The 20458-nt window shown below is 39.2% G+C and overlaps 1 protein-coding gene across 1 annotated transcript in view; it reads left to right on the top strand.

Annotated features, from left to right (window-relative positions):
- The window catches only part of LOC126184598 (E3 ubiquitin-protein ligase HERC2), an 812863-nt gene that overhangs the window by 194220 nt on the left and 598185 nt on the right, over positions 1–20458 (top strand). Inside the window, exon 19 of the mRNA XM_049927039.1 lies at positions 17355–17465. Within this exon, the coding sequence (XP_049782996.1) occupies positions 17355–17465 (111 nt within the window). The remainder of the gene's footprint in view (positions 1–17354; positions 17466–20458) is intronic.

Genomic DNA, 20458 nt, shown 5'->3' on the forward strand with positions numbered 1-20458 from the left:
ATCACTGTAGCTCCAATTAGGCAACATAAAAGCTGTTGCATTGCAAAGACAGGAACTGAACGCAAGAAGTCCATCTTTCCCAAGGTCTGTATTGTCAGGGAATTTCAAAACAGCTGCATGTCAGGCATCCACCAGTGTTTTCTGGAGACGCTGGTCAGGACATGACAAAGGAGTTGCCAGATGCAACAGGTATGTGTTTGGCAAATGTGTACTTTTACTTGGACGGCACAGCCTAGCAGGGGTTCAAGAACAATGAAGAGAATCTCTTTAACTGGAACAAATTCCAGCCCAAAACAGGGGTGAGGAAAGTGTATGTATGGTGACGATCTGCAGCAAGTCAATTTGGAATGGAAGAACAGTTGAAGAACAGGGTCCAATTTCATGTGTAAATGACACAGTCTTACATTCAGAAATTTTTGGTCCTGTGCCACATTGTGTATCAGAATATGACAGAAGCTAACAAAATCTTTCTCTTAATGAAATGAGTATGGGACATGTACCAAACTATTCTGATAAAGATGTCACAACCACCAAGAAATACATCAGATGGAGCTAGCCATTGACGAAATGGAACATAAAAAGATCTGAACGAAACAAATATGACTGACACCCGAATGTGGTCCCCTGTGGCAGTTGTGGAAGATGACCACAATCTCACTCTTTCATATGCTAGGTAATAAGAAAAGAAATCCAGCAGTTTATGGCAGTCAGAACTGTTGGGCCAAGTAAACAATAGATAGCAGTCATTAATGTTGACCCCATACAGCAGGAGCTAATACAGAATGTTGTTCTTAAGCACCAATATCTGTCATCAGTCTAACATCCAGGAAGAATGGTCTGAGTCAAATTGGACTTATAACACAGCCATCAAAGAACCACCCAGTATCCGATCAATGCAGGTACAACCAGCTTCTCCACCAAGTGTAAAGCCCTGCAGAAGAACAGACATTTAGAGAACAGAGGACAACATGCTAGTGTATATCCATGTTGGACACCCAGGAATCATACATTGCTGTGGGGAAAGATAACAAGTGTTCAATGACTACTACACCACCAGACATCAACTATCTCAACAGTTCTATTCTTGGCAGTCAACTGCAAACAATTATTGTCAACCTCTAGGATGGAGCCCATTGCTGTTCCATAGACAAGGTCACTCCCCAACAGACTGTATCAGCTTCTCATCCCTGTCACTCACCTAGCTGCTAAACTCAGGAAAACTAAGCGAGGTGACCACCTATGGAGGTGGCACTGCCACAGATGAAAATCCTTCAAGGACAAATAGTTACCAACATGTAAGGAAATCTCACTGGTGTCGTCATCAATGGCCAACCAGTCTGGGTGCTAGTGGGTGCAGGGGCTACGTTTTCTGTAATGCTGAAATGGTGGTTGTCACCAGCTAAAGAATATATCCGTAATATGAATGCAGTTGTGCTGAAGGTTGCAAATGGGAAATACACAAGTGTGATCAAAAGTATCCGAACACCTGGCTGAAAATGACTTAAAAGTTCGTGGCGCCCTCCATCAGTAATGCTGGAATTCAGTATAGTGTTGGGCCACCCTTAGCCTTGATAACAGCTTCCACTCTTGCAGGCATACGTTCAATCAGGTGCTGGAAGGTTTCTTGGGGAATGGCAGCCCATTCTTCACAGAGTGCTGAACTGAGGAGAGGTGTCGATGTCGGTTGGTGAGGCCTGGCAAGAAGTCGGCGTTCCAAAACATCCCAAAGGTGTTCTGTAGGATTCAGGTCAGGACTCTCTGCAGGCCAGTCCATTACAGGGATGTTATTGTCACATGTACATCTACATCCATACTCCGCAAGCCACCTGACGGTGTGTGGCGGAGGGTACCTTGAGTACCTCTATCGGTTCTCCCATCTATTCCAGTCTCGTATTGTTCGTGGAAAGAAAGATTGTCGGTATGCCTCTGTGTGGGCTCTAATCTCTCTGATTTTATCCTCATGGTCTCTTCACGAGATATACGTAGGAGGGAGCAATATACTGCTTGACTCCTCGGTGCAGGTATTTTCTCGAAACTTCAACAGAAGCCCATACCGAGCTACTGAGCGTCTCTCCTGCAGAGTCTTGCACTGGAGTTTATCTATCATCTCCATAATGCTTTCACGATTACTAAATGATCCTGTAATGAAGTGTGCTGCTCTCCGTTGGATCTTCTCTCTCTCTTCTATCAACCCTATCTGGTACGGATCTCACACCAGTGAGCAGTATTCAAGCAGTGGGTGAACAAGTGTACTGTAACCTACTTCCTTTGTTTTTGGACTGCATTTCCTTAGGATTCTCCCAATGAATCTCAGTCTGGCAGCTTCTTTACCGACGGTTAATTTTATATGCTCATTCCATTTTAAATCACTCCTAATGCCTACTCCCAGATAAATTATGGAATTAACTGCTTCCAGTTGCTGTCCTGCTATATTGTAGCTAAATGACAAAGGATCTTTCTTTCTATGTATTCGCAGCACATCACACATGTCTACGTTGAGATTCGATTGCCATTCCCTGCACCATGCGTCAATTCGTTGTAGATCCTCCTGCATTTCAGTACAATTTTCCATTGTTACAACCTCTCGATATACTACAGCATCATCTGCAAAAAGCCTCAGTGAACTTCTGATGTTATACACTAGGTCATTTTATATATATTGTGAATAACAACGGTCCTACGACACTCCCCTGTGGCACACAAGAAATCACTCTTACTTCAGAAGACTTCTCTCCATTGAGAATGACATGCTGCGTTCTGTTATCTAGGAACTTTTCAATCCAATCACACAATTGGTCTGATAGTCCATATGCTCTTACTTTGTTCATTAAACGACTGTGGGGAACTGCATCAAAAGCGTTGGAGAAGTCAAGAAACACGGCATCTACATACGTGGGAACCTGTCTATGGCCCTCTGAGTCTCGTGGACGAATAGTGCGAGCTGGGTTTCACACGATCGTCTTTTTCAGAACCCATTCTGATTCCTACAGAGTAGATTTCTAGTCTCCAGAAAAGTTATTATACTCGAACATAATACGTGTTCCAAAATCCTACAACTGATCGACGTTAGAGAAATAGGTCTATAGTTCTGCACATCTGTTCGACCTCCCTTCTTGAAAACGGGGATGACCTGTGCCCTTTTCCAATTTTTCGGAACAATACGCTCTTCTAGAGGTGCTCGATCGTATTGAAAGATGCGATCACCATCCCTGAATTTCTCTTCAACAGTGGGAAGCAAGAAGGTGCTTAAAACATCAATGTAGGCCTGTGCTGTTATAGTGCCACACAAAACAACAAGGGGTGCAAGCCCCCTCCATGAAAAACACGACCACACCATAATACCACCGCCTCTGAATTTCACCTGTTGGCACTACACACGCTGGCAGATGACATTCACCGTGCATTCGCCATATCCACACCCTGCCATCTGATAGCCACATTGTTTAATGTGATTCATCACTCCTTACAACATTTTTGCACTGTTCAATCGTCCAATGTTTATGCTCCTTACACCGAGTGAGGTGTTCTTTGGCATTTACCAGCATGATGGGTGGCCTATGAGCAGCTGCTCAACCATGAATTCCAAGTTTTCTCACCTCCCGCCAAACTGTCATAGTACTTGCAGTGGATCCTGATGCAGTTTGGAATTCCTGTGTGATGGCCTGGATAGGTGTCTGCTTATTACACATTATGACCCTCTTCAACTGTCGGCAGTCTCTGTAAGTCAGTAGACAAGGTCGGCCTGTACGCTTTTGTGCTGGTGGACCTAGGGATGTTTAGGAGTGTGGAAATCTTGCATACAGACATATGACACAAGTGACACCCAATCACCTGACCACGTTCGAAGTCCGTGAGCTCCGCAGAACGCACCATTCGGCTCTTTCATGATGTCTAATGACTAATGAGGTCGCTGGTATCGAGTGCCTGACAGTAGGTAACAGCAAAATGCACCTAATATGAAAAACATATGTTTTTGTGGTCCTCGGATACTTTTGATCACATAGTGTATATCTAGCCAACAGGAGCACATATTGCTATAATAACTATGATGTGACAGAGTGCAGCCCTTCAAATTTGTAATTTTTGCAAAATGTAGTCGTAATGTTGTTTTCGGATGGGGCCCCTTAGGGATATGGCAGCAAGGGAGGGGAAGAAAACCAAAGTGCACTCTGTGTGCATACCGGGGGGAGTCATTACAGATGTGGAAAGGGTCCTTCCGGATGCCATGAAGGGTACAGGGTGCACCCATCTGCAGGTGGTTGCTCATGTCGGCACCAATGATGTGTGTCGCTATGGATCGGAGGAAATCCTCTCTGGCTTCCAGCTGCTATCTGATTTGGTGAAGACTGCCAGTCTCGCTAGCGGGATGAAAGCAGAGCTCACCATCTGCAGCATCGTCAACAGGACTGACTGCGGACCTTTGGTACAGAGCCGAGTGGAGGGTCTGAATCAGAGGCTGAGACGGTTCTGCGACCGTGTGGGCTGCCGATTCCTCGACTTGCGCCATAGGGTGGTGGGGTTTCGGGTTCCGCTGGATAGGTCAGGAGTCCACTACACGCAACAAGCGGCTACACGGGTAGCAGGGGTTGTGTGGCATGGGCTGGGCAGTTTTTTAGGTTAGATGGCCTCGGGCAAGTACAGAAAGGGCAACAGCCTCAACAGGTGCGGGGCAAAGTCAGGACATGTGGGGACCAAGCAGCAATCGGTATTGTAATTGTAAACTGTCGAAGCTGCGTTGGTAAAGTACCGGAACTTCAAGCGCTGATAGAAAGCACCGAAGCTGAAATCGTTATAGGTACATAAAGCTGGCTGAAGCCAGAGATAAAATCTGCCAAAATTTTTACAAACGTACAGACGGTGTTTAGAAAGGATAGATTGCATGCAACCGGTGGTGGAGTGTTCGTTGCTGTTAGTAGTAGTTTATCCTGTAGTGAAGTAGAAGTGGATAGTTCCTGTGAATTATTATGGGTGGAGGTTACACTCAACAACCGAGCTAGGTTAATAATTGGCTCCTTTTACCGACCCCCCGACTCAGCAGCATTAGTGGCAGAACAGCTGAGAGAAAATTTGGAATACATTTCACATAAATTTTCTCAGCATGTTATAGTTTTAGGTGAAGATTTCAATTTACCAGATATAGACTGGGACACTCAGATGTTTAGGACGGGTGGTAGGGACAGAGCATCGAGTGACATTATACTGAGTGCACTATCCGAACATTACCTCGTGCAATTAAACAGAGAACTGACTCGTGGAGATAACATCTTGGACCTACTGATAACAAACAGACCCGAACTTTTCGACTCTGTAAGCGCAGAACAGGGAATCAGTGATCATAAGGCCGTTGCAGCATCCCTGAATATGGAAGTTAATAGGAATATAAAAAAAGGGAGGAAGGTTTATCTGTTTAGCAAGAGTAATAGAAGGCAGATTTCAGGCTACCTAACAGATCAAAACGAAAATTTCTGTTCCGACACTGACAATGTTGAGTGTTTATGGAAAAAGTTCAAGGCAATCGTAAAATGCGTTTTAGACAGGTACGTGCCGAGTAAAACTGCGAGGGACGGGAAAAACCCACCGTGGTACAACAACAAAGTTAAGAAATTACTGCGAAAGCAAAGAGAGCTTCACTCCAAATTTAAACGCAGCCAAAACCTCTCAGACAAACAGAAGCTAAACGATGTCAAAGTTAGCGTAAGGAGGGCTATGTGTGAAGCGTTTAGTGAATTCGAAAGTAAAATACTAGGTACCGACTTGACAGAAAATCCTAGGAAGTTCTGGTCTTACGTTAAATCAGTAAGTGGCTCGAAACAGCATGTCCAGACACTCCGGGATGATGATGGCATTGAAACAGAGGATGACAAGCGTAAAGCTGAAATACTAAACACCGTTTTCCAAAGCTGTTTCACAGAGGAAATCCGCACTGCAGTTCCTTCTCTAAATCCTCGCACAAACGAAAAAATGGCTGACATCGAAATAAGTGTCCAAGGAATAGAAAAGCAACTGGAATCACTCAACAGAGGAAAGTCCACTGGACCTGACGGGATACCAATTCGATTCTACACAGAGTACGCGAAAGAACTTGCCCCCCTTCTAACAGCCGTGTACCGCAAGTCTCTAGAGGAACGGAAGGTTCCAAATGATTGGAAAAGAGCACAGGTAGTCCCAGTCTTCAAGAAGGGTCGTTGAGCAGATGCGCAAAACTATAGACCTATATCTCTGACCATGTTTTTTGCTCGAGTATCATGTCGTTTTTGGAAACTCAGAATCTACTATGTAGGAATCAACATGGATTCTGGAAACAGCGATCGTGTGAGACCCAACTCGCTCTATTTGTTCATGTGACCCATAAAATATTAGATACAGGCTCCCAGGTAGATGCTATTTTTCTTGACTTCCGGAAGGCGTTCGATACAGTTCCGCACTGTCGCCTGATAAACAAAGTAAGAGCCTACGGAATATCAGACCAGCTGTGTGGCTGGATTGAAGAGTTTTTAGCAAACAGAACACAGCATGTTGTTATCAATGGAGAGATGTCTACAGACATTAAAGTAACCTCTGGCATGCCACAGGGGAGTGTTATGGGACCATTGTTTTTCACAATATATATAAATGACCTAGTAGATGGTGTCGGAAGTTCCATGCGGCTTTTCGCGGATGATGCTGTAATATACAGAGAAGTTGCAGCATTAGAAAATTGTAGCGAAATGCAGGAAGATCTGCAGCGGATAGGCACTTGGTGCAGGGAGTGGCAACTGACCCTTAGCATAGACAAATGTAATGTATTGAGAATACATAGAAAGAAGGATCCTTTATTGTATGATTATATGATAGCGGAACAAACACTGGTAGCAGTTACTTCTGTAAAATATCTGGGAGTATGCGTGCGGAACGATTTGAAGTGGAATAATCATATAAAATTAATTGTTGGTAAGGCGGGTACCAGGTTGAGATTCATTGGGAGAGTCCTTAGAAAATGTAGTCCATCAACAAAGGAGGTGGCTTACAAAACACTCGTTCGACCTATACTTGAGTATTGCTCATCAGTGTGGGATCCGCACCAGATTGGGTTGACGGAGGAGATAGAGAAGATCCAAAGAAGAGCGGCGCGTTTCGTCACAGGGTTATTTGGTAACCGTGATAGCGTTACGGAGATGTTTAACAAACTCAAGTGGCAGACTCTGCAAGAGAAGCGCTCTGCATCGCGGTGTAGCTTGCTCGCCAGGTTTCGAGAGGGTGCGTTTCTGGATGAGGTATCGAATATATTGCTTCCCCCTATTTATACCTCCCGAGGAGATCACGAATGTAAAATTAGAGAGATTAGAGCGCGCACAGAGGCTTTCAGACAGTCGTTCTTCCCGCGAACCATACGCGACTGGAACAGGAAAAGGAGGTAATGACAGTGGCACGTAAAGTGCCCTCCGCCACACACCGTTGGGTGGCTTGCGGAGTATAAATGTAGATAAATGTAAATGTAGATGTAGATGTAGATGTAGACTTCTTGCAGGCATCACAAGCAGTCGTAGACTGTGGAAGAACAGAGCTCCAGGTTGATGAAGCTGTTCCAACAAGCACACATAACAGAAACTGATCTGGGCAGTGGTTTGCGTTTGAATACATTGTTATCCCACCATCATCAATGAGGCAACTTCCAGTCATCAGTCTAGATGCTCAGTTAAATTATGAAGCTTTTGTCAGTTGCAAACAGCTTCTATGACTTAAAAATAAAATAAAATAAAGTAAAGCTAACTCTACATACCAGTAGTGATCATAAGCATCACAGATGGTCAAGGAGAACTTTAGATCACTAATTGTCGCAAGCAACCACAACTCATACCTAAAGGTGTATGTGTGGGACAGCAGAACCACTCCAGGAAGGGGAGCTTAGTGCCATCAATGAAGAATCTTGCTTCGCTACCACTACAAATAAGTCAATGGAGTAAGCATCTGTTGAACTTCCAATATGATCTGGCCAGACCCAGGAACAATGTTTGCTATGTTAGCCATTCTGCAATAGTTTTTGGATGCTTTCAATTCTGGTGTGGGGAAATGACTGACCAAGCGGCCAATGATAAAACACTATAACAACATGGGAGGAAGTATAGAAGATGCTTCAGCATGACATTGAACCTTCAGAGAGCCCTTGTTTATCTCCTGTGGTTTTCGTGTCGACTATTGACGACTGAAATAAACCATGAGGAACGAGGTAGGTAGGTAGGTAGGTAGGTAGGTAGGTAGGTGATAAGTTCCTATGGCACCAAACTGCTGAGGTCATCGGTTCCTAGGCTTACACACTAACACTACTTAATCTAACTTAAACTTACACATGCTAAGGACAACACGACACCCATGTCTGAGGAAGCACTCAACATTAAAATAGAGTTACCATATGTTCTATTCTACTTCTATGCTTTAAGTGCTTTGTCATTTGTATCTGTAGTGTTATCATGGGTCACAAGACTATGAATTCCCATGAACAGTAGAAATTAATTGTCTGCAGATTTTGTAATCACTGAATTGGGTGGGGGAATATCAAATAATGTGTAGAAACCCTTTAAATCGGTGACACATTCAGTTCACAGGCAAAAAAATGCTGCTGCTGTTCAAGAGAACACTCATTTTTGAAAGCTTAAATACAGCCAAAGAAAGGCCATTTCTACGAACTTGCAGTGTGCTGCAGGTGAAGATAAGGTTTGCAACTTATCTTATAATTGAAATAAATAGTTGTAGCTCCATCATAAGTTGCATTGAGAGGTATCAATTTTTTATTTCTGGATGGTGACTTAGTTTTGGACACCTGTGTCCATTTTCAAACAATCCTTGTTGTAAGTGTGACAAATAGAGGTGGTAGCCCATGTACAGAAACTGCCACTGCAGTAATCAGAGCAGTATATTGCTGACTTAACAACAGCAAAATACTCTCAAATGTCCATCCTGTGTAGTGTACTCTCTAATGTCTGTCCTATGTGTTGTATTTTGCTGTTGCTAAGTCAGCCATATACCACTTTTATCACTACAGGGGAAGTTCCTGTGCAAGGGCTATCGCCTGTATGTGTCACACTTACAGCACAGATGATTTGAAAATGGACACAGATGTTGAAAACTATTCACCATCAAGAAATAAAAAACTGATACTTCTCTATGCAACTTATGAAGGAACTACAACCATTTATTTCAAAGGCCATTTTGGAAGAAAATAGTGTCGAAGTTTATGAAAAAGCATAGATCTAACACTTTGTCTTCTCTCATGTAGTGTGACAACCTTTTAAATTTGTTAATCTAATCATTTACAAACAAAATAATAGATGCAGATTTTGGACAAAAGCCAACGTGAATTTTGCAAAAAATAGGTGCTACATTTTAAGGTCCCAGATGATACTCATAGATAAAAATATGAGCTCACAGAGGTGTCTTTAGCAAAAAAACAATAATAGGTTTACAAAGCACCACAAATGATCATGGGATGTGTGTTCCTTTCCACCAGAGTCCAGAAGACTGCAGAACTCTTTCAGAGTTTTCCCCCTACTAAGCCTCCTTATATCTGTCTGAAGAATTATATCACCATACATAGAATGTGTGATAATCAGAAGATTTCTGAACAGTCAGTGATATGTGGAAGATGGTCAAATGTAATTTACTATATGAGTTACATTCAAGCTTCATGACATAGTCAAACTTCAAAATCTTAGCACCTCAAGCTTCCTGGTAGATAATACAGTGATAAGGAAGAAATTCTGGAAATGAATCATACAAAGACCAAGAAATCCAATATTTTTTCCAGTCAGTGAAAGGTGTTGATTGTTGTTATAGCAACAAGTTTAGAGAGTAGAAAGTTGATATCTTTTGCAAATTTCATGAATGTATTAAATATGTCTTCTCCCCTGCTATGTTCTTGTTGTAGCAGCACTTCTGCAAATGCCTCCTTAACTGTAAAATCATTTAAGACCATTCTAATAAATAAATAAAACTCTCCAATATTGGAAACATCAGTGCTTTCATCAGGCTGAAGCAGAAAATATTCACATGTTTGCAGGCTTGATATAATTGAGATTCTAAATTTTTAGAAATGTGTTCAACATGTCTGGCAACTGTTTGGTGAAACAGCTGAAGTCCTTTTATAGAAGATGTAAGTGCAGATTTATCTTTGTGGCCATTGAACAGAGATTCCAGGGCACTAATCATTGCTTTTTAAATGCTTGTGTGTCACTGAAAGATTTTTCCCTTTTTGTTAAAACATAACAGACTTTCTAAGAGACCATTTTCATGATACTATTTTGCCGAGTTGCCTTTGTAAATGCACTTTGCTTTAATATTAATGTAGATTTTAAGTCTCCACCTATCTGTTCTTGTAATTCAGAATTAACAGGGAAGTCAGTAGTTGAGTTTGTATGAATTGTCGAAAAATGACTTTCAGTATTACTTTTCTTCTACATCTACATCTACATCTACATCTACATCTGTACTCTGCAATCCACCGTGAGGTTTATGACAGAGGGTATGTGCCATTGTACCGGCTATTAAGGTTTCTTCCTGTTCCATTCACGTATCCCTATGTGAGTGATATGCAGGGGACTGTAGTATCTTGGGAACAGACACACTACTGTTACGCAATAAGCGCACAGGTTTTCCTCTGAATTTGACAAGACGCTACTTCTCTTTCCAATCACTGTTAAAGCTGTAAGTCCTCTGTCTTTTAGCCATATTGTGTTAAGAATAATTGATCACACATAAAATGCGTAACTGAACTTACACTCACAGACACTCAAGTTATACTGAGTAGTGCCAAAAACATTGCACAGGAAGAAGCTGTTGGTACAAACAACAGTGTTTAAAAAGAGCAGACTTATTGTTTGTGGCAAAGCTTTTTAGGGATTAAAGTGACTCTGTCTTCAATTCCCAACACTTGAGGTCTAACATTTGTGTAGGGAAATAATGATACAGCTTTGAGTGTTCAAAAAACAGTTTTGCTCTGAAATTTGATGTAATATTATAAATTGTCAGAACAGAAATTCAGTTATGAAGGATGGCAGGAGAACATATCACAGGCACCATGGCAGCAGGGGGTGCCTCATTGGGCAGCTATAGAGTGCAGATTCTCGAAACTTAGTGTGAACTTCAGTCCGAGATACCTTTAACAGCTTCCACAATGAAGCTCTGCCTCAAAACCTGGCAGAAAATCCAGAGAGTTTCAGATCATATATAAAATATATCAGTGTCAAGACACAGTCAATACCTTCACTGCACGATGGCAGTGGTAGTTTTGCTGACTGTAATGCCGTTAAAGTGTGATTACTGAACGTGATTGTCCAAAATTCTATCACCAAAGAAGATGTGGTAAATAGTCCAGAATTTGAATCAAAAACACTGCACTAGCAGATTTATGAGTGGCATGAAAAATTCTTGGAAGTTGATTGTGTATGCAAAGGGAAGAGCACTGATCGGCCACTCACATCTGATGAAAATTTCGAATATCACTGAGATGCAATGCTATGCAGTGTGGAATTCTCACCAGATAGGATTGATGTTGAATATTGAAAAAGTTCAGAAGAGAGCAGCTCATTTTGTCTTATCACATAATAGTGTATGGGAACCTTACCAGGTAGGACTGATGGAGGACATAAAAAAAGTGCAAAGAAGGGCAGCTCGTTTCGTGTTATCACACAGTAGGGGTGAGAGTGTTACTGATATGATACGCGAGGTGGGGTGGCAGTCACTGAAACAAAGGCGGTTTTCTTTGCAGTGAGATCTATTTACAAAATTTCAATCACCAACTTTCTCATCTGAATGCGTAAGTATTTTGTTAACACCCACCTACGTAGGGAGAAATGATCATCATCATAAAATAAGAGAAATCAGAGCTCGAATGGAAAGATTTAGGTGTTACTTTTTCCCACGCGCCATTCGAGAATGGAATGTTAGAGAAGCAGTATGAAAATGGTTTGATGAACCCTCTGCCAGGCACTTAAGTGTGAATTTCAGAGTAACCATGTAGATGTAGATGTATATGTAGTGGAAAGAGTATCACCAGGTATGATAAGTGAATTGGGGTGGGAATTTAAAATGAAGGCATTTTTCATTGCAGTAATATCTTTTCACAAAATTTCAATCACCAGCTTTCTGTTCTGAATGCAAAAATATTTTTTTGGCTTCCACCTACATTGGCGAGAAATGATGATTGTAATAAAATGAGAGAAATCAGGGCTCACATAGAAAGATTTAGGTTTTTGTTTCTCCCACATGCTATTCGAGAGTGGAATAGTAGAGAAATAGTTTGAAAGTGGTTGTGTGTACCCTCTGCCAAACACTTAACTGTGAACTATGAAGTAGTCGTGTAGATATAGATTTAGCTGGAGAAAACATCCTGACATTTATCAAGTGACAGAAAGCTGCTGTGAATGGATGTTTTGGGTGAACTACTGAGAATCACATAGTAGTGATACCAAAAGTACTTCAATTACTATCCTCCCCCATGGATTGTCTCTCCAGGAAATACAGGACTTAATAGTACTCATTTATTTGACTGTGAGGAGCAAGAATGTTGTTGCTCTAGGCCCCTGTATAGGGGAAACATGAACCAGGGAGAACTCGGGGTACAAGCTTGTTCCTTCCTGAGAAATATATCAAGGCATGTGGCATCAGTGTTCTCAAATTTGAGTGTACAACTGTTTTGGAGTTCACGCAGGTGAATGACCTGAAAACAAAGTGTGGTGTTACAGTTTTAGGAGTGGCTCATACACTGCAATGCATATGCCCTAACAAAAGAAAAATGTTTATAAAACAGTTTATTAATTTCAGTCAATAATGAGCTAAAATCATTTTAAGAAAAATTTGAACATTATCACACCCAATTAGATACCATCGATCATATCACATAATTCTACATATAATTACAGTAATCAACTGCAGAGAACTGGCAGAACCTATCTCGTTGGATATCTGGTTGTTGTGAATGATAAGGCAGTTCGTACAGCAGAATTCTGGGCAGCACGTGGAATATCATCATGTGTATATGATTTGTAATCCTTGTAATATATTCAACAATATATGTATTGTATGCTATGTTCTGGACACATATAAATAAATAAGTGGTACAGTCACAATCATTAGCGAAACAAGCTTCATCACAAAGTTGTAAAATCTGAGTACCATCAGCGTCACATATGTGCTGACAGTTTTCATAAACAGTTTAGACTGCCGTGCTGTGATGACTGACATGTCTGCATTCTGCTACAGTAAATATTGCTGCTGCAGTAAAGTTCACTTTAATTAATCTACTCTTTTTGTCATATAAAAAGAAGGTACCTAAACTTTTGTACCTGGAGCTAAGACAAATAAAAATAGGTGTGCAGTCCATTGTGCTTACATCGTGTATGATAAAATATTAGACGAAGGTCAGCTTTATTAAAAACAATATCTGTATTACAAATATAACGAAATAACAAACAACTACTAGCATAAAAGAAATTTAATCTCTTTACCAGTTTCAGACACTTAGTGCCCTTCTTCAGAAGGCTCTATCTATGAAAAATTATTTGCGAGTGTCAACAGTAAGATGCGTACAGAAAAATTCCATGGTCATGGTGTTCTTAGTGTCTGTACAAAAATAGTTTAACCTTCTGAAGGAGGGCACTAAGAGTCATAAACTAGTAAAGAAATTAAATTTCTTTTATGCAGCTTATTGCTTATTAGGTCGTTATATACAACTACAGTTGCTGAGGGTGGATAAAATACTATATTACAGATTTTCATAGAATAACAATGTACAGTGAAATTACTAATTGAACCAAGAAGTCTGCCGCCTGCCATCAAAGTAGAACAAAATACCACACAAGTGAGAGCGCACATGCCGCATCCACACAATCCACTAGACAACAGATAACAGATATGTAGTTTACAGTTATACGAATTGTGGTCATATGTAAAGACTGCCATTGGCACCCAAGTTAGTATCCAGAGTCTCAGGGAAGACACAAGTACTGAAACCAAGGGTAACAAAGTAAAAGCAGAAATGTTGAACTCATTTTAAAATGTTTCTGTACAAAGGAAATTCCAAGGTTACTGTTCCTTTTTAATTATAGCACCACTGCAAAGATGAGTGATGTAGGTACTTTATTAATGCCAGTGACATTGACAAACAGATGAAATTGCTGAAGTTGAACGAGGTCCCAGGGTCTGATGGAATCCCTGTCAGATTGTATACACAGATTCCAGTTTAGTTAGACATCTGTCTTAATCAAAATATATCATAAATCCATCAGAAAAAAAATTCTGCTCAGTGGTTGGAAGAAAGTACAGTTCACATCAGTCTAGGAACAGAAGTGATCCACAAAACTACCATCCAGCCTCTTTGACATCCATTTGTCATAGAAACTTAGAACATATTCTGAGCTCAAGTGTAATGAGGTATCTCCAACAGAATCTCCTCGGTCCCAATAAACATGGATTCCAAAAACACTAAACAATGCAAAACTCATTGTGCACTTTTCTCACATGACATCCTGAAAGCTGTGGATCAAGAAAATTGTGTAAAAGCAGTATTTCTAATACTTCCTAGAAGCATTTTACTCAATAGCACACTAGTGATTATTAATTAAATATTATGGGGTATCAAACAAAATTTGGGTCTGGATTAAGGAATTCTCGGTAGGGAGGACACAACGTGTCATCTTGTATGAAGAGTCATTAACAGATATGGAAGTAACTTCAGTTGTGTCCGAAGGAAGAGTGTTGGGGGGACCTTTGCAATTAATTATATATTGTCACAAGCTGTGCTGCATGTATTGTGGTATGGCAGTTAGTGTTACTGGCTAGTGTGCTGCAGGTTGCCAGTTCAAACCCAGTTATTTGTCATTTACCATTTACCAGTTCTTGAAGATTCTCAAAATTTCTTATGTTTGTAATGTCTGGGATATTCAATGTTTGTATAAATAGCTGCACTCTCCTCCAGGAGTTCAGTCATATGTAGGTCGTACGTTGGTGTCCGTAATAAATGTACTTTCAGTGCTTAGTTTTGTACTTAACTGATAACCCTGTTTTCAAATTTGGAATTGATTCTGGTGATGACCTGACAATGTTAATGACTAGCAAGGTGATATTAATATTAAACTTAGATTTTTTGTGGGTGATGTAATTATCTACAATGAAGTACTGTCTGAATAAAGTTGTACAAATAATCAGTCACTCCTTAATAAGATTTCTAAATCTTGTAAACATGCACCTGACTAACATGTTCAGAAATGTAAAAATTGTGCACTTCACAAAATGGAGAGTAGTAGTACCACATAACTAAAGTATCAATGAGTTATGACTGGAATCCACCAATACATACAAATATCTGAGTTAAACAATATACCGGAGTATGAAATGCAATGATTAGATAGGCTTAATTGTAGGTAAAGCAGGTGACAGACTTCATTTTATTGTTCATTGGCAGTATACTAGGAAAATGCTGTTGGTCTCCATTTGCGAATGGAATGGGTTGAAATCCTAATGATTAGTACAATAGGAAGTACCCTCTTTCATGCACTGTACTGTGGTTTGCAGAGTGAGGCTGTAGACCTAAACGTACCTATAGAATGACTTGATTTCATCAGTAGCACATATAATGATGGTTGTTTTGTTTGTACACAATAAAAGATTAATTATTACAAATTCATATCAGAACTGTACAAAGCATTGAATTGTATTTTGTACAGTAACAGTTCTTGGTTGAATACGGTGTATACAGATTTAAGGACCATGGCTGTCCTCAAGAGGTTATCTCATAACATTATCACTGATCTTCCCATGGTCAGTCATTCAGTTTATTTGTCCGAATGACACAGTTTTGACTCTGTCAGACTAGGAAGTACACATTACACATTGAATGTAAACACCTGCTGAAAATCTTACTGCACTGCTCACTGTACTGCCCGACTCCAACCTAAATGTTGCCAATCCACCCAGGCTCAAATACAGATCAGCAGCAATGATATCTGCTATACTGCAAACAATAAGTCGCATCTCTCAAGCACACATGCATGCGTCGGTGTGTGCGCATGAGTGCAGAAGGTTCAGCTGTCCCTACCAGTGTTGTTTTATGCACCTTGCAATATTACATCAGGCCTTCAACAATCACTTGCAAGATTTTCATATTCTCTCACTATACACAAACCTTTAGGTCTACAGAAAAAATTAACAGGACCTTTTTGTAGGAAACTTGGTTCAGTTAAATTTTATACTGGAGTATGTTTCTGCTAGAGGCCATTGTTTTTTAGTTATTCAAGAGACACATACTAAAGTAACTTTCAAACGATCCCACACTCAGGCCCCACTGGTCAGGATTTCTGATATATTGTTCACGGCAATCATTCGTACTATTATACAAAAATAAGCGACTGTGTGAATTATTTCCCACATTTGACCTTTTTTTGGTCTTCATTGACTGGCCTTATTATGTCACCAGCTCAGTCGAGCCCCTACAAGTTGTAAAATTGACATTTGTGTAAATTTTACCTAACAATTATGTTAATTTTAACAGATGTTGTTGTATTTGCCAGGCCTTCGGACTACGAAGTTACTGTGCTTATAAGGGTTAAATTTGGATTGAATTGTCAGTGTAATTAGTTGTAGTGTAATGTTTACAATAGTCATTTTTCTTTTGCTACCTCCACGGGTGTGTTTAAATAGATAATGTTAACAACATAGCTGACTCTGCTGATGGTGTAATAGCCCAGTCCATAGATACAAAAAAAAGTATTGGAAGTAGTTCATGTAGCCTAAAATTTTTGTACAGTGGTAGGAGGGAGTGCCGCAAATAACATACCAGAAATCCTGACTGGTGACAGATGAGTGTGGAAGGTGGAGGTACATTTGAAGGTCACTTCTGTATGTTTTTCTTTAATAATTCAAAAACCATAGCTTCCAGTGAAAATGTAGCCCAGTACAAAATTGAACTACATTAAATTTCCTACAAGAAGGTCCTGTTCATTTTTTCTGTAGCACTAACAGTTTGTGCATAGCAAGTGAGAGGACATGAAAATCTCTCATGTGGTTTTTGAAGACCAGATAAGACATTACGGGTTGCATAAAACATCATCGTTAGGGGTAGCTGAAGGACCCTGTGTGTACTGCTGTCAACCATTTAACAGTAGGACAACCCATTCCTAGCCTGATATAACATGCTGTATCCCAAAAGATCTGGAGCTTTTTGATATTTTTAAAAGGAATATTGTAGATTACTTTCCATATAATCTCTGTAACCTTGATTGTTTCAATCAGTTGTTTCTTTGTGTCATTTCTTCATAAAATAATAAGTTATTTTTAGCCTTCTGGTGTAAGTGTTTATTTATTTATGTATTTATTTATTTTTCTAGTAACTGATCCTTCTGATACAAGCCCAGGTCATCGCTTCATGACAGATCTTCTAGTATCAAGCCTGATGGCAGATGGAGGACTTGAAACAGCTCTGAAAGCAGCATTCAAAGGTTGGGATGTATTTTTGTGCAAGTATATTGTAAATATTGCAACAGTTGTAGTGTTCAGCTTACAGTATACTAAATAAAAAATATGATTATCAGGCTGGCTCAGGCTTTTTGTCAGCATTGCAAATTTTCTTAAAACTTTTATTCATGTTCTAATTTGATTAAAGCATATTTGAAGGTCAGTTACCTAACTTATTGAAATTATCAGAGTTTTTTTAAGTATCTAGTTAAAATGTTTGTGCTTGTTTCCAAATGTATTAATCTATTTCAACCAAAGCTTATATTGGCAAGTTAATTTGATGCTTGTTTTTTGATAATTATATTGATTAAAGTTGCTGAGTACTACTGAATAGCAAATCTATCGCAGGTGTGTGCTTCATGTTTAGAAATAATCTGCACAAATTATTTAAAGGAATAGTGTGACGTGCCACATAATGTAAGCAGTATTGTGGCAATAATCATAAACTTTGTTTCAAATTGCTTGTTAAATATTTTTTTATCACATTCATAACTTCATACTTTATTCTTAGATTCTGACCTTTCATTTGTTAGAATCAACTGACTGACTGTGAACCCAACCAAACGAAACTTGCCGAATGTGTCTGCTTTGTTTACAGTCACTTCATGTATTGACAAAAGGTAGGGTGCCTGAGTCTTAAGAATGAAGCCATTGGCTTGTCATAATAATACGTAGTAATAGAACAATTCAACGTTATTTAATAAAATGCTTAGGTGAGCTATTGAAAAAGTATGTGTTATTTGTTGAAAATTATATGATAAAATGAAAATTTTATTAACAGAGGGCCTTACTTTTTTTATTGAATTTAAATGAAGAAGTGTGCAAAATGTAGACTGCTCTGCTGTAGTATGCTTATTATGAAAAGATGTCAATTTGGTTAATTAAAATGGACCATATCTTCTTGTCCTTTCATCTAAATCTTTGTGATGAGTATGCTATGTACATTCCTGTCTGCAGTAATGATGACAGCTGTGTTTACACTGCTGCAACACACATTTCTGGTTTGACAAATACTCATGAAACCTATTGCACTTCAGGTGCCCTAATAGATCATCCTCTCACCATCCTGTAGAAAATGTCTGGGAGTATTTTGAATAGCAGGTGAAATGTAGCAATTAACATTTCTGCAATTTGGTGGATCTATGGAATGTAATCATCAATAAGTTGCTTGAATTGGATATAGCATTCATGGAGAGAAATGTCATCACATCCTTGCTGCATTGAGACCATTATCAAGTTACAGGTGGTGATACATGGTTTTAACAAGATGCCTCTAATTTTTTTCTGGTGTGCATTTTGTCACTCAACTAATCAGTTTTTTGTTCATTAAGAATCACCCCAATTGCTCAGAGGTGGAATTTATGAATTAAATAGTACACCATAATAAAATTGTGCTATATCACTTGACTCACTCTGTTCATGTAATGTGCACATTTTCAAGTGTCCTACATTGGGCAAGTGTGGACATTGTAGCATGAACCAAAGGAACAATTAAGTTTGCTGATTATTATAGGGCAACGGCTGAAGATTTACTCTACTGGTTTTATTTTATAACTTGACACATCAGCATAAAAAAATCCCATTAAATATGTTCATCACACATCACCATTGATGTGCAACCTGTGCTGTCATTTTGGCAGATGTGATGAGCATAAATGTCTCACAGTATGCATATCAGCTTTGTTAAAAGCTCTTATGTTTAAATAAAAAAGGCAGTAGAATGCGATCAGGCAAGAATTTTACTGCAATCTGTAAGGTTTTGCAATAGTTTAATTGAGAAAGGTATTGAAATACTCATTGTGTACTCTATCATTAGTAAGAATTTAGGCTTTAAAGTTAGAAAGATAATGGATATTGCTTTACCAACTTTAAGGCAGCTGTTAGCCTCAGAAATGACATGACAGCTTTAATTAAGCTCAAAATGTTTTGAAGAAAAGACATTTTTAATTATTTATGCCAAAGCCACTGTTTAGTTTTGATTTCATATTTGTGTTGCTGGGAAGGTATTTGGTGATTCGATTTACCCCTGATGTAAAGTATGCCTCTTTATGGCTCCATAGGTGACAGAGGTATTATGAATGGTGATGTCTGTAGTTGGGGGTTTGCGGAAGATATTGAAAGTATTGAATGTTTATGAAAGTTAAATTGAGGAAGTTAATTCAATTACTCAGCTCATTTTTTTTATTTTTGATGTGATTTTTTTGTGCATATTGTTAAACTGTGAATGGAGATCACTAAATTCCTTTGCTGATCCATTAAATAGAATAATGGTGTCATCTACATATCTTAGATAGTATATTACTTTTCTTTACCAGTGATCTTGTTCTTCAAAGAATTTATCTTTAGGTGGTCTAGAAACATGTTTGCTAGTGTTCCAGACATGTGACTATCTACTGCAAGGCCATCTTTTTCTGAGAATATTTGATCATTGAAGCTAAAATATTTGGGATAATATTATGGTTTGTAGCTCTACAAATTTATAAACTTCTGCTTGATATATGTCTCTATTTTAAGAGATTTTCTTTTTGTATGTCAAGGTTCTCATCGTTGGTACATAGGTGTATGTAATTAGCTACATCTTAGGAAAGAGACATGTATTAAGCTATCAGGCATCATCCAACTGGGAACTAATTACATGTAGCATCCCACAAGGTTCCATCTTAGGGTCCTTACCTTTTCTTGTGTCTATAAATGACCTTTCATCAGTAACGTTACCAGATGCCAAGTTTGTTTTGTTTGCCAATGATGCAAACATTGCAATAAATAGCAAATCAAGTCTAATCTTAGAAAGATCGGCTAATAAAATATTTGTGGACATTAATCACTGGTTCCTAGTCAATTCTTTGTCAATAAACTTTGAGAAAACCCACTCCATGCAGTTCAGAACTTGTAAGGGGTGTCCCAAGAGTGTATGCCTAATATAAGATGACAAGCAGATAGAAGAAGTGGACAGTGTTAAATTCTTGGGATTAAAGCT

Source organism: Schistocerca cancellata, chromosome 4, assembly GCF_023864275.1.
Source record: "Schistocerca cancellata isolate TAMUIC-IGC-003103 chromosome 4, iqSchCanc2.1, whole genome shotgun sequence".
Classification (NCBI taxonomy): domain Eukaryota; kingdom Metazoa; phylum Arthropoda; class Insecta; order Orthoptera; family Acrididae; genus Schistocerca; species Schistocerca cancellata.